Here is a 16,131-nt window from a genome sequence, read left to right on the forward strand (position 1 = left end):
ATTTTTTAAAAAATAGAAAATCTTTAATGGGTAAATTGACTTTGAATTTTATCAATTAATAAGAATTAAATGATAATCTCACTATGAAAATTAGTATTATTTACTTAAAAATATGTCAAAGTCAAAACTGAACAAATATATGATTTCCAATTAATGTATAACTTATACATGATAAAATCATAATATCATTAATATAGAAGCTATTAATACATGAATATATATAGTCAAAGCAATACATTAAATCAAACAATAATTAAGACATACAAATGTATATATAACTAATCTTAATATTATTAATTTTCAATATAATTAATATATCATATTTTAATATTATTCTTATACACTCTGCTAAATATCTAAATTTTTATTAATTGTAAAAAAGATATTTGCTGTAAAATCCAAACCCTCTTATTTTCAAATACGAGGGTCTACACAGTTCATACATTGCATATATACTTTTTAAAAATCATTCAATAACATCGACGACAAAATTATTTATTATATGAAAATATTTTTATAATAGATACTTGATTTAAGTAAAATGTATCAATATTAACTATTAAGAAAAAAAAACATATAGTAGTAAATCATATTGTAAAAAACAAAAAAAAATTATATGATGATGGAATTAAAGGAAATAATAAAATAATATAATTAAAAAAAAAAGCTAGTATTAGGTAGAATTAGTACATACAATATAGATCTATGTTTAATAAGGTAAATATATCTATTTGGTGTGATTTGTATATATTTAAATACTAGATATATGAGAGAGTGACGAGTGAAATGAGAGAGGGTCAACGAGATCTGATATATATTTCAGTTACATGCATATGATTTTATTTGAATATAATACATTTAATTTGATCATATATATTTGAGATGCATGACGTATTTGAATATACCATAATCTTATAAGATTCATAATATTGTAAAATAATTATCTCTTTAACATTTTATATATATATATATATATACATTTATATATAAAACAAACTCAAGAGTATAATTATTTCATCTCACAATCAAATATGCCAAAGTATAAAATGCTTCCACCCAAAAATGAATAAATCAAAAGGGTCTAAACTTTAAAATATATACCATAATCTTATAAGATTCATAATATTGTAAAATAATTATCTCTTTATCATTTTATATATATATACATTTATATATAAAACAAACTCAAGAGTATAATTATTTCATCTCACAAACAAATATCATAGTATAAAATGCTTCCACCCAAAAATGAATAAATCAAAAGGGTCTAAACTTTAAAATATCATACATTTTTAGACTATACACTTGGCTAGTTTTAAACCTTGGATCTAAAATCAAAAGTATAGTAAGATATAATTCTGGTGAGACATCAATAACAGATACAACAACCGTGGACCAATTTTCAAATTACAACCACAAAAATAATATCAAAGTCTTCTTTAACAATCCAAACCTATGTACTTTCAGAAAAGGACCCTTCATATCACACGCACCATTCAACAACCATACGAGTTTCAAAACGAATATATGCTTATTTTCTAATCAGTGACAGAGTCAAAAATTTTATTAAAAAAAATTACATAGCCAAATTTTGATCTAGCTAAACGTGTATATATATATAAATATATTATGTGCTTTAGTTTATACGACATAACTGAAATCAACATTTTATTTTATTATGATTATTTTTTGAAGTTTATGGTCTAAATAATATATTTCATAATATTTGTGTGATCATGAAACTATTAAAACTTTGTTATCTTACGGCCCGTTTGGATTGACTTAAAAGTTGGTCAAATCTATTTTTAATTCAGTTTTTTACTTTTGAAAGTGTTTGACAAATATAAAAAATTATTTTAAAATAACTTACAAAATGTTTGACAAGGTCAAAAATGAATTTAAATGAATTAAAATAAATCAAAAAATGAATTATAATAAATCAAAAATAACTTAAAATAAATCAAAAATCAAAAATAAATCTCTTCTACTTTTTATTTTCCCTATTTAAAAATTATTTCAATACTTTCTATTTTTAACTTAAAAATTACTATTTTTAATTCAATTTAAATGGATTTTTAATCAATCATGTCATACATAATATAGGTATAATTATTAAATTTTCCCGTTAAAGTGAAATGAGAAATATAGGGTCATTTGTTTATTTATTTAGTCCAATCTCATTACTTTTTAATGAAGTAAAAAAGTGTGATATAAACTGAAAAAGAAGAGATGATATATATACATTTTTAAGAAAAAATGACTTTTTTGAAACTTATAATTTAAATATACTCTACCATTTGTGTGACTATTAAAAGACCTTAGAAATATCATACATTTGTATAACTATGAATTTTTTTTAATTAAGGATGAAATAAAAATATGAAAATATTTGGTTTAATTAAACTAAAACAAATAGTACATTATTAAGGAGAAATTGGGGGAAAATAAATTATATTATTATATAAAAAGCTGTCATTCTAGTTTAGTCTATTACTACTAAATAAATACTGTGACACAAAAATGATACATAATGCTCTATTTCTGTACAATTAATCAGAATTTATAGAAATATGTCAAATCAACTAAACCAAAGAAAAGAATCATCATAATTTCTGTGGGTACATTAATGTATGTGGACTCTATGAAATCATTTTGTGGGTTTCCATAGTTTTGGAAATAAAGCTTTAATTTTTGGCCATACAAATATATCTTTTTTAGTAACCAAAATTGACTTTTTAACAACTTGCATACCAAAAATAAAAATAAAATCAAACCATATCCTCTAGAATCTATTAAAGTTTCATGCCTTAGTCAAGAAATCTTTTTTTTTTGTTTAATATTGTTTTTCTGCTAATTTGTTTAATATATATATATATATATAGATGATCAAGATCTTATTTCTAAATGATTTATAATACTTCCACCAAGATTATAATATGAGATTAAATATTGTCAGAATTATTTAGTGAATATACTTTTGTTGATAGATATTTGATTAGTTGGATTAATATTAAAGTACGAGATATATTTGTGGTTTAAATTGTATAAGTTTGAATACTTTTTCGTTATTAATTTGATGTTGTTTTTCTTAAAAACTTTGAAAAATGTGTGTTATTTTTTTAAATTTAGAATTAGTAATTTCGAGATTGTTGTGTACAAAAGAGTGTAGTTTAAAAATACTATCATTTGTGGCATAAACAATTTCTTAATTAAATAACAAATAAGTTGTAAAAAAACATAAGATAGAATAATTTCACAAGTGTAATTTTAGACGCGCAAATTTGGCGAATTTATGTACAATTTAAACGTTTTCTTTTTCTTCTTTGAAATATGTTTTTTCTTTTGAATTATATAGAGTTATAAATGTTAGAATAATACATCAAAATAGAAAAAATAAGAAGCTCCTATTTGTTTCATTTTTTTGATATATTTAGAACTTTACTATTTATGTTTTTGGTCTGTATTACACAACTAATTTGTGTTTCCCAAAAACAAATGATAATTGATATTTTGTTCAAGATTATAAGGTCTAAAACGAACAATTATACCATTAATTGAAACTATTTGAAAAATGCACACCACAAGCCCTTTTGGTCTTTTTCTTTCTTTAATTTGTGGAAATTATTTTAAATTCGATTAATTTGAATTAGCGTAGAAAAATTTCACTTAAATTTTTATTTTCAATCAAAAGCAATTCTATTCGAATATGATCCTCAAATTTAAAATTTTTAATTAAATATAAAACAATAATTACCACAAGTTTTCAATGTTCACTAATTTTCTCTTTAATAATTTTGATTACAACCCTTTGTCTTGACGATCCACATGCATTGTCAAGAAAGTGCTTTAAATTATTGCAATTATATACTATACTTTAAAAACTCTCATAGAAAAATTAAAGTTCTTCGAACTAATCACATAGAAAAATGAAAGGATAAAAATTCTATACTTAATTTTAAAAATCGAACAACTAAATTAATTTAAACTATAAGAAATAATGAAACAATGCACTTACTTTAAAATAAAGAGAATAAAACAATTAATAAATTTTAAATTTTAAATTCATCTGTTACGCTATTTTTCATCTATAACAAGGACAAGTGTCAATATTATCTTTTCTTCTAAATGACAATGAATTTCATGTGAATAAGCAAACACACCCTACACTCCTAATAAAACTCTCTATAAATACCCCCTTTGCCATATTCTTCACTCATATCTTATTTAATCTCCTCCCAAAAAAAAAAAAAATTACAAAAATGTGCAATGGAAGAAGAGAAATTGATGAAGAAAAAATAGAGGAATTACACAATATTATTGTTTGTGAACTTTGTAAATCAGAAGCCTATGTATATTGTGAAGCAGATAATGCATTTCTTTGTAAAAAATGTGATAAATTAGTACATACTGCTAATTTCTTTGCTCAAAGGCATATAAGATGTATTCTTTGTGGAATTTGCAAGAAATTAACAAAGAGGTATTTGATTGGAGTTTCACATGAAGTCATTCTTTTAAAAGTTGTTAGATGTACTAATTTTGATGAGCAAAATTGTTCAACAAAAGTGAAAGAACCTTTTTTGTTTCTCTAATTATTGTTTTAATTATTTAAAAAAAAATGTAATTTGGGTTTTTCATGATATGAAGAACAAGTTGATATATCTCTCTTTGTGTTTTTTCTCTTGTGATCTTCACTTGAATTGTCCATTGGATTTAATGTTTACTTTAATTTTTTTAGCTAATATTCATAGATTACTTTATACTAAGATTGTTTAGTATCGAGAGATTAATATTTTTTTTATTCTGTATATGATTACAAACATTAATTAATTTAGAATTGTTTGTTACACTATTTTATACTAATGATATGATAAGTTAGTCTATATATATGTGGTGCTAACTAATTTCATGGGATTACTTTGTCTATCCTATCCCATTCCATACCAAATGACCCATATATATTCTGTATGTTTTAATTTATTTATCTTGTGTTTAATTTGATGAAGTTTAAGAAAGTACATAATTTTAAATTATTATATAGTGTAAAATTAAAAATGCGTAGAATGTATTCAAAATTACTTTAATTTTATAATCTTAAACATGTTCAATAGAAATTTTGATTTCAAAAATTGTAAATAATAAATCTTGAGATTTTGTTATTGGATCAATAAGACAAACAAAGTAATCGGTGAAAGTACGTATTTTACCTAAATTACTATACATATAATATATTTTGTTATTTTTTTTAATTTAAACGTTATGATAAGTTGCGAATCTTTTAGAAGGGTTCTTATTGTTTTATTTTATGGGGACGTGTGTAAAATTAATCAGACTAATTAGAAATATAAGTGTTTTCGAACCTAATTCATAAGAAAATAATAATAATAAATAATAATTATGATAAATTAAACTATTTAATAACGGTAAGAATATATGTAACTTTACAACCAACGTATGACTCAAATAACTTCAATTATTAAAGCAGGGTGGATTATTACATTTTGCATAATTTAGGACAGTAAAGAAATAGATAAATGTATCTTTGATAGCATGTATATTATGAAAACCTTGTCTTAATTTGCCCATTTATTTATTTTTTATTTTTTAATTGGCCATGTTTTATGCAGTTGGCATTGGAATTTTTTAAGCCACGATTCAATAACATTGATTAATTAAGTACTAGCAAAATAAGGACCCTACTATCGTGAAAACATAATTATGTGTTGATGTACAATGACAAAATTATGAGGTTCATATTATTTCAATGACAAGAATGAAATTTAAACCATTATTATAGGCTTTATCTCAAATCAATTTTCAGATCTGTTTTTTTCAATTATTGTTCTTTGAGAGTAATTTGGAGTAAGAATTAAATTAAGTTTCAAAAAAGAAACATACTAGGAGTGTCATACAATATTCACATTTAATTAAAAAAAATTAGATTTCTTGATTGTTTTGACATGTACTATTAGCTTTGGCTTAAAAGACTTGATGAATTTGTTTTTTGGGACGTTATTATCGAGATTGAAAACGTATGTATCATGTGAACTTATGTTATGTGTCATAAAACTATTCATTTTCATATCATATTCCAATTTAAAATTTGTATAAAAATATCAATTTAAAATTTGAATTCATAAGGCTTGGCTTCTATGCTATCGTATTTAATTGTTTGATCAAGTGTCTATCGAAATCAAATTTTTCATCACCCAAGATACTAAAGGTCTACGTGATATGATTATCCTCTTCGTACCTTATTTGTTAGATTGCACCGAGTATATCATCATTGTCTAAGCAACATATCACTCTTGTATCATATTCAAGAGTACAGTACTTTAAAGCATTTTCAGATTAATACTTCAAATTTGCAAAAAGTGTTTATAGGACATTGCGCTTATCCGTATTGACTTATTCGAAAGTTTAGCTATGATGAATAAGTGACTTAAAAAGGTAAAACACACACTTTAAATATCTCAATTTCTTAATTACATATGTAAACTATCAAATTATGAATTTCCTACTTAAACGTTTATTAAAATACATAAAACTATCAATTATTAGATAATTCAAATACAAAACTCAAAAAATCGACATACTTTATACTTATTTTTAACCTTACAAACTTTGTATACAAATTCTAATATCTTCATTTTTCAATTTCATAGTATTTGAAATTTACTAAAATAGTCAAAAACTTATAAAATTTTATTTTATAAAAATAAATTTCGGTTACGACTTAAATGCTGGTCTTAGTATTGGCCATCCGTGAAAATAGATGTATCCATTTTCCTACCTTATTTTTTCTTTTTCTTCAATCGAAGCTTCTTCTGCAAGATCGATTTCTTCTAGAAGATTCTGCAACAGCGGAGAACTTGATCAATCTTCATCGGCTCCACACTATCAACGAATCACTGAATTCTCTCAACTTTGAAGATTTCAGAGGTTATGGCTGATGACGATTTCCTTCAGCTCCTCAAGAGAATTGGGGCATTTCTTACTCTCAAGATTTCTAATCTCTCACAAACACTGGTTTTTTTCTCTCTCTTTCTCTTTCGCGCTTGCTCTATGGAATTTATTTTTGTTTAAATTGAGGAATTGATTTTATATTGTTGTGTTATATGAAGAGATAATGGCCCAAAACAAATTTGAACTATCAGTTTTTGGTGAGTTTCAGATCTCAACTGTCAATTGTTCGATTTTCCTAACTGAACTATATATCACCTAGTTGAGTAGATGGTGATAATTCAGATAGGAAAATGGAACAACTCATAATTGGTTTAGCTAGCTCTGAAGTCTGTTTTAATACATGGATGGTAATAGTTGAGCTAGGAAAGGGGAAATGGTGATAGTTAAGTAGGATATCTAAACAATTGATAGTTGGATTGAAATTCACAAGACAATAATAGTTTTTAGATGTGATTTTGACCATAACCTCTAATATGAACAATGGTTTTGGGGATTTATATAGTGAACAACTCATAATTGGCCTACTCTGCTTCAAGCTGTGGTTTCATACATGAATGGCGACAATTGATCTAGATAAGGGGAACATGGTGATAGTTCAGTAGGAAAAGGGAATAGTTGATAGTTGGGTATAAACAATGTTTGTGAGGAGTCAGATAGTTCAGGTAGGAAAATGGAACAACTCATAATTGTCCTAGTGAGCTTCATGGCGTGTTTTAGTAGATAGATGGTGATAGTTCAAGTAAGGAGGAACATGGTGATAGTTCTAAGTTCAGGTATTAAAAGGGAACAATATATAGTTGGGGTGTGAAACTCGTGAAAAGGTGATAGTTCATGTGTGTTTTTGACCATTACCTCTTATATAAACAATGTTTGTGAGGATTCAGATAGTTTTACTGATTAATTTGTTGATTATCAGTGTCGTTAAAAGTTCGACTACCACATGCTTCAACCCAGAAAGTAGACCCAATGCTTAAGCTTGTTTAGGTGATGATTTTGCCTGAACAAACGCTGGTGATATGATTAGGTATTAGTGTTTAATTACATATGAATCGGACCGTTTCGAAGGATTATAGGTCAAGATCATGTGGTTCATTGGGAATTAGAGAGAGGAAAATAAGCAGATATGGAATGCTAAATTTTGATTATTTTACTGGTTATATCTTTGTAGGAGGCAGAACCAGTGATATAATAATTGTTAAGAAGTATTATGGCAATGGACTTTTTCTGATTAGGAAAAGAATTTAGAAATTTAGTATTAGGTGACTAGTTACTCGTCTAAACTAGAAACTTTTGCACACTTGCACATCTATCAGAAGTTGCAATGATTTTTCAAATTTGATTTGCATTGTTATAACTTTCATATATTTCATTCCTTTGTAGTTTTTTTAGTTCATTTGTCCATATAATTGTTGTTCCTTTTGTATTTATATTTGCATTACCTATATAAATCATTATTTCCCTCATTATGTGTCTTCACTAAAATCCACTGATTATTTCTAGTTAGTACTTAGCTTAAAGTACCTTAGAATATTGATGGTTTGCAACACACTTAATTTTGACAACATGATGGTAACCTTTTCCCCCCGGGTTGGATTGAATTTTCTGAAAATCACGGACTTTGGCATGACCCAGTATGTTGCACATAGTTTTAAGACAACTGTTCCATACCCTGAGAAATATCAAAGTGTAGAATTAGATGACTGCTCAATGTAGTGTTTAAGACTTCTAAAGTGTGACTGCCAGAATTTTTTCTACCACTTGTAAAATTGAGGAAGATAATGGACACAGAACAAGAACCAATAAACTGCCATTTATCTAATTGCTTCCAGATATAATCTTTCTATCACACAGGAAGTAGTGTTACAATAGCTCTTTTTAAAAAAACTAAAATGAATCCTATGGCATTCCAAAGAAATATGATTTAAATGTGTGCTACATTCTCTTAGATGGTAACATTTATTTTTTGTAAATGCAGGATTCAAGATCTGCAGGAGCTATAGCAGGTCTTGCATTTGCAATAGTATTTATCTGGAAAATAATGAGATCACCTAGTGGACCACAGAGGAGGCATCCTAAGCAACAAGCTGTTACACCTGGTAGTTCTGGTGTAAGCAGTCATTTTAGTGAAAATGTACCGTCTTCAGAAGTTAGCCCCCCTTCAGAGAATTCAAATGCACAAAATGTCATTGATGAGTTCTTTCAGCCTGTAAAGGTAGAAAAAGATTTTTCATTTGCCCCTTATCCCTTTATATATAATTGGTGGATAAGTGACTTCTTCTAATTGATTTGCAGCCAGCTCTCGGGCAAATAGTTAGGCAAAGATTGGGTGAGGGGAGGAAGGTATATCTTTATGCTTCTGTTGTTACTATTTATTTAAAATACACTTCTCCCCCATCTCCAAGGCATTGTGGGTGCCATATTTGATGTTCAACATACATTTATTAACTTAAGAATAATTTGAGATCATGGGTTGCCTGCATTTGTTCCTTTTAAATAAAAAGTTTCCGTTCTTTTTAGGTGGCTTTGTCAATGATTTTTCTTCTTCTTCAGAATATGCAAAAAATAAAATAAAATTGGTGTTTGTCAAGACATTTTAAGCTGTGTTTGCAAAGAACTTCTTTTTCAATACTGTTTTTTGAAGTTGTAGTTTGGGGTGTTTCTGAAGAATGTTTTTAAGAAGCTCTTCATGCAAAAAGAATCATTCAAACACACCTAAAGTTTTCAAGAACTTTTTTCAGTTATTGTCCAAATGCTGCTTAAATTATGGAGATAGTTTCTACAATAGTTTTTGTGCAAATAGACCCATGGCCGATTGGGAGATCAATAAGACCCATGGCCTAGGTTAGTGAACTCCATACCACTTTGGAGGGGTGCCTGCATGAGGTTAGCCCAAGTGGTTGAGCCTACGTCAGAATTTGCAAATAGATTAAACTAGTTAATGTAAATAGGAAGAGTTTAAATGTGAAGGATTCACCAAAGATTAGGGATTGGTGCAATGGAATCAACCAACCAATGCACTAACAAGATTAACTATTTTATTCCAATAGCATTGTCCTCTTAGGCCTGAGCCCACCACCTTGCGCTCAGTATATTTACTCAATGGTGAGTAACTGCATGTAAATGATGACTGATCTTTTAATAAATTTAATGCCTTAGTATGTTATAGACATAGATTACATAGGAATACCTTGAACATCATCTAATATAGTCTTGAAATAGGATCTCCTAGGTAGGTACTTAAGTTTACCTAAAACTAAAGTACAATTTTTTGGCTTTGTCATATTGCTTTTATATTGGGTGCACCTTCACGAGAATAGATCATTATCAGATGCTAGCAATTATTCTTCAAAGAGGATACTGTCTTCTTATCTTTAGAGGGTAAACTAGAGGGTTAAGATGAGTCTTTCTCATTGTGGGATGATTTCTACTAACCACTATTGTGTTTTCATATCCTTATCTCTTATTGTCACAACTGGACATTTTCGGGACTATGCTTACCCTTGTGTACATATGTAGGCATCAAATGAATTTTGAGTTATGTCATTTATTATACTTTTCTTATTTTAACATTTGCCTACCGAAACAAGTAATTGTAGAATATATTTGTATAACTTATACATGCATGCACTTGTGAGCATAACATACATCCATATAATGTATGAAGTTGAGAATCAAATGAGTATGTTTCTCAGGAAACAGTGAAAAGTTAAGAAGAGTCTTATAAATTGCGATTGCCGAATTTTCCGGTTATATTAAAGATTGGTCTTAGTTTTTTGTTGTTTCTTGAGCTAATGCTTTGTGTCCCTTTTCAAAAAGATTCTCCTAAACAGTGACATCCATAGAGGATTCAAAAAGCAGTTCTGACCCTACTTAACGCCTCCCCCAAAGATCCCTCTGCATTGTTGTTTCTCTTAAATTTTTCTATAAAAACACAATTTATATTTCCATTCTTTAAGCCGTTTAAAACATGACCCGACAAAATGTTGACTTGACCCCATTTCCTTCTCCTTTGCATTTTTGTCCAAACTCACCCAAATATGTTAATGTGATGTGTGAATTTGGCGAACTAGCCACATATTTAATTCTCTAACTAATACAATACACATGTTACGATAATGTTAGGGAAGAGTGATCTAACATAGACTTACGGACACTATAAGTGTCATTGAGAATCAGTTTGTAATTAGATCCAGTAGATTCACAACAAAAGCTATATTTTTGCTAAGAAGATTTAGAAAATTAATGGTGAGAGGAAAAAAGATCTTCACGTGGTTTATCGACTTGGAGAAAGAATATGATAGGGTATCAAGAAATGTCATTTGATAGGGTATCAAGAAATGTCATTTGGTGGCATAGGAAAAGAAAGGATTTCATGATAAATATTTGAATATCATAAAAGACATGTACGAAGGACTCGTCATTAGAGGGAGAAATAGAAGAAAACATGAAGGAGTTCCCTACAAGGCTATAACCATGGGTATTACACCAAGGATCCATATTGTGCTTGTGTTCTTATTAACCCAAGTTATGAATGAACAAACCAACACAATCAAATGAGGTCCCAAGTGTGTCCGCATATTTATATGTGAATTGTTAAAAGCAAAGCTACCATGTAAATTACTCAAAGTTCAAGTTAATGTCTACGTAATCCCAGAAATGAAGGTTGTTACACTTGTAATCTATTCATTCCCTAAAATTGAACTTACTCTCGCTCTCTGACTATGAAATTCGTAATTTGAAAAATATGGTAGAGGACATGTGGAGTATCTTTTCTTATTCCACCCCTTTGCATCTCCGTGAATGAGTATGATTTGTCTCCCTTTCCACCCATTGTCAAGAAAAGAGACATCTTTTTCTTGACACACCGTAATTGCTTGTTTGGTCCAGTTAATGTCTTAACTTACTAGGAATAAGTAGGTAGCTTTTTAGTTTATTGAATAAAGGGGGCTTCTTTCTGTCAATGCTTTGTGCATTTGAAGTATAGTTTGGAAGTAATTAATTGGAGGCATAACTTTATGCATCTCATTTTATGTGAAGTTGTTTGGTTGGACCCTAAGTTTAAGAAATTAAGTCAGGCTTTTGATATGTAAGCCAAATATATGCAAAACACCAAAAGTATACTTGTTTGATAATTGATTACAATAGTTCCACATATCTTTTAGTTTAACTCTCCTTGCCTTGTAAAAGAATAACTTTGATATCAAGTGGGTCTAAGAAGACATTGATTACAGGTAAGACGGCAATATTAATAAAGTAATTTACTGATTGCAACATCAAAAATAACTGAGAGAATAATGGTTCTCTACCTCAATTTTAAGAAAGAATGTGCTACTCGACCAAATCTTATCTGTTCAAGGTTTTGCATTCTGGCATCACTTCCCTGATTCTGTTTGACAGTGTGTTTATTTTTTTTTTGTCACAGTAGCGTAAATGCTTAGACAATCTGCATATTATTTCACTTTACAGGTAACATGTCGGTTGCTTGGAGTAATCCTGGAGGAAACGAGCCCAGAGGAACTACAGGTTATTAAGTATTATTTTTGTTGATTGTGCATCCATTTAAACATGCAGTTGACAATGTTTATACTTTTCCTTTGCAGAAACAAGCTACTGTTCGATCCTCTGCGCTTGAAGTGTTGCTCGAAATCACCAAATTTTGTGATCTTTATCTCATGGAGAGAGTACTTGATGACGAAAGTGAAGTTAGTGCTCGCTCTATTATATTCCATCTGTATGTTGATTAGTAGTTGCTAGAGATCCAATCCCTTTTAAACAAACTTATCTTCATTGCCTGACTCGGAGAGGATTTTGGAGGTCAGATGCCATTTGATGCCATTTTCAAAATGAAAAGGGAAAAGGCTGTCATTGTTGATTGGCTTTGTACACCAAATAAAATTGGCTCTCTGAACTGATCCCTAAATTTAAAATCTAAATAGATAAAAAAACAGTATCTTTGATGCTAAATCTTAAGTAACTCTAAAAAAATAGTTGCCTAAGCAATACACTCTTCTCTCTGTTTTTATTTTCTTGGGAAAACTTACATCACATTAATTAATCATCACATACATTAACCAACATTCATCTTTTTCTTGTTTAGTAGCATATATTCACTTACTAATCTGCATAATTTAATAAAATTGCTTTCTTTGGTATGAAGTCAAACTAAAATGAGATAGGATGACCATGTTTCAGCTTCTTTTGGATTTCTCCTTTCTGAACATCTGATCTTGTCTACTATTTCATGACTTCATGAAGTTCTCATATTCGGTGCATGATCATTTCTTAGCACACCCACTATCATAGTTATGGTGAATCTTAATGGTGGCTGCAGTGTTGATCCATGCTCATTCAGTTTATAGGAGTAATTTGCATGTGTATCAGCACATTCTTTTTCTTGCATACATATTCTTAAAATGTACGAATATTTGCAGAAAAAGGTCCTACTGGCTTTAGAAGATGCTGGAGTGTTTACATCTGGTGGCATGGTCAAAGACAAGGTAACAACTAATCATTGTTCAACTGTGAAAGGAACTCAAAATCCGTTTGTAATACTTTCATGGATCTCTTGTTATTATGTTTGTTTTACAATGAGTGATCTCTGCAAATTTTAATCTCAACCGTGTGACTGTGAATATTTTTTCTTCTGTCTGCATATGAGTATCCTCATCCTGGAAAATTCGAGATGATTTATTCTTCCTACTGCTCCGTAATTCTGTATGTGTGATCTTACATAAGCTAATGTCCTCTGTTCTGGAAAAGTTAATGTTCCTTTCCTTCTAATTGTAGTACAAAACATCCCCTGAGGTTTTGGTTTGTAAAATATATGTTCCTTGTGGATTTCTAGTACTATGTTAACGTCCTAGTCCCTTCTTTGAAGTTGTGTAGCACAATTATTCTTCTAATTTATAGGTGGACAAGTTTAACCCATATACTTTAACTTTGTTCTTTTTTTTTTTTTTTAAAAAAAAGACATTCTCAGAATTTGTTGGGTCAGGAATATAATCTTACCATCCTTTCTGCAACTAAATTCCTTTGTGCTCTAACACACTTAAAAGATAGGCCCAATATATTGACGGAGCTTAAGACCGTCACATTTTTTTCATTTTGGTACCTCATCGTCATACCTATTGGAAACTTAATGCTTCCAAAACTGTGCCTATCAAGCACAAATTTTACAGATCCACGCCAACAACAAATGTGACTCTCACTCTCTTTTGACCCTGCGGCGTGGCCAATCAAACCTCTAAAAATACATTGTCATCAAACAAAAAATAAGAAAGAAATTTGCCCAAACAAAAATAGAATTTGGTGTCTCAGCCAACCACTCTCATAATCTGCAACACCATCCATCACCTCTCCACACCATTACACCACCTCTAAACTACTAGATGTTTATCTTTCTCCACCGTGGCTTCACCAAAAACAGCCAGTAGACGCAGCAACAAACAATTCGCCAGCCTCACCCACCGGACCAATTTTCACAACCAGAAAATTGTATCACAGTCTTCCTTTGCAAGGTATACATACACAGGTTTCCCCCCTACACGCACAAAAATGAATCTCTCTGGGGGTTCTTGAAGAAACTTTTGTGATTCCCTAAGATTGCGTTCTTCAATCAAAGCTCTGGTCTATTACTCACGTTACACTCTATTAATAGACTTTGTTCATATTTTATTTAGGGCTCTCTTTCTAGTTACAGTCTTGCATGAAAGCAGATATTAGGCAGTCCTCAATTATCAGTGAAGAGTCATCACCAAATGTTATAGTTTTGACTATGTAGAGAGTAACATAATGATTGGTTAAAATCTATATAGAGAGTAATCCCTGGAAGATGTGAATTTAGTTGTATAAAATGATCTAGTATCCCAGCTGTCATAGTTTTGAATGTTTGATATAAGATGCAGCAGTTGAATTGATGGCTAAGATGTCAGCTGCCATTTTAACCTTCACTATTTTTCTAGTGGTCGTCTTTCTTGTACAAGTGTATTATGCATTTATGTATTACTGATTTGATTGTTATACAGGTTCTCTTTTGTAGCATTGAGAATGGACGAACATCATTTGTGCGACAACTGGAACCTGATTGGCACATTGATACAAATCCAGAAATTGTTTTCCAATTAGCGGTACTCCTTGTTTCCTTTGACTGTCAGCATGAGCATCCCATAAAATTTCTGGTCTTCCTTCTTCTGGTATTAGGAAATTTGCAAGTTTAGCCTTGTAGTTTCTTGTCTGTTAATGTGAATGCCATTTACAAACACATACAGTTACTCGTCTCTTCTCATAGTTTAAATGGCAGTGTGGCTATGCAGATTTTAGTGTTTTTCCTCTATTCATATCTGTCTGATGTGTTGATACCAACTGATTGCAGAGATTTATCAAATATGAGCTACACGTTACGCCTACCAAGTCAGAAAGAACAGCTATAAATGTCTTCAGTTCAACGTCTTTGGAGCAGTTTTTTGGAGCAGCTTAGACGCATTTGGTTTGTTGTTTTAGGTCTCACCGTCCTCTTCAAGTTTGGGCTGTGAGAGTTCATATTTTTAACTCAATTACATCTTTTTCTGGTACCTGCAACTGCATAATTTTGAGGTTCAAGGAAAAACTTTTGTATATTACGCTGTTGTACGCAGAACGTGTCACTTCATCATCATATCATATTCATATGGTCGTAAGTGAGAAGATTTTAACTTGAAAAGATGGATTACGATTTTATCTCTTCACTAAATTTAATATTATATATAAAAAAAAACTAATTAATAAAATGTCAAATAATATTATATGGTATTAATTCATTGTGTTTCTACATGGAATTCTAAAATGGAGTTGGTAAATAATAAAGTGTTACGTAACAATAAAAGACAATAAATTATATCCTTTAAATAATTGAAATATCCTTCAACATTAAACAACAAAATGTTCTTTGAATATGACACATTTAGATTTTAGTTAGAAACATTATATATTCCAATTTTAAATAATTTAATTTACATAAATGTTATGTATATCATCAATTTTCAAATGTGTATATTGCTAACTATAGTCAGTCGCTGAAAGCCACTAATACCAACTATATTCGTCGCTGAAAGCCATGAAGGCCGCAACTGAAAGTCAGTATTTGGTAGCAACTTACTGAAAGTAAGTATTAGTGGCAGCTATTGTCGTCGC

General features: G+C 29.5%; 1 protein-coding gene across 1 annotated transcript; it reads left to right on the top strand.

Moving 5' to 3' along the window:
* The first annotated feature begins 4,950 nt into the window (after nt 1–4,950).
* LOC101245922 (peroxisome biogenesis protein 22) lies at nt 4,951–15,661 on the top strand. Its single transcript, XM_004251461.5, has 8 exons — nt 4,951–7,026; nt 8,939–9,175; nt 9,256–9,303; nt 12,430–12,486; nt 12,564–12,665; nt 13,395–13,460; nt 14,988–15,089; nt 15,335–15,661. Exons 1-8 carry the CDS (start codon nt 6,943–6,945, stop codon nt 15,437–15,439), a joined length of 801 nt encoding a protein of 266 aa, XP_004251509.2. The 5' UTR covers nt 4,951–6,942; the 3' UTR covers nt 15,440–15,661.
* The last annotated feature ends 470 nt before the right edge of the window (nt 15,662–16,131 follow it).

Source organism: Solanum lycopersicum, chromosome 12 (assembly GCF_036512215.1).
Source record: "Solanum lycopersicum chromosome 12, SLM_r2.1".
Classification (NCBI taxonomy): Eukaryota; Viridiplantae; Streptophyta; class Magnoliopsida; order Solanales; family Solanaceae; genus Solanum; species Solanum lycopersicum.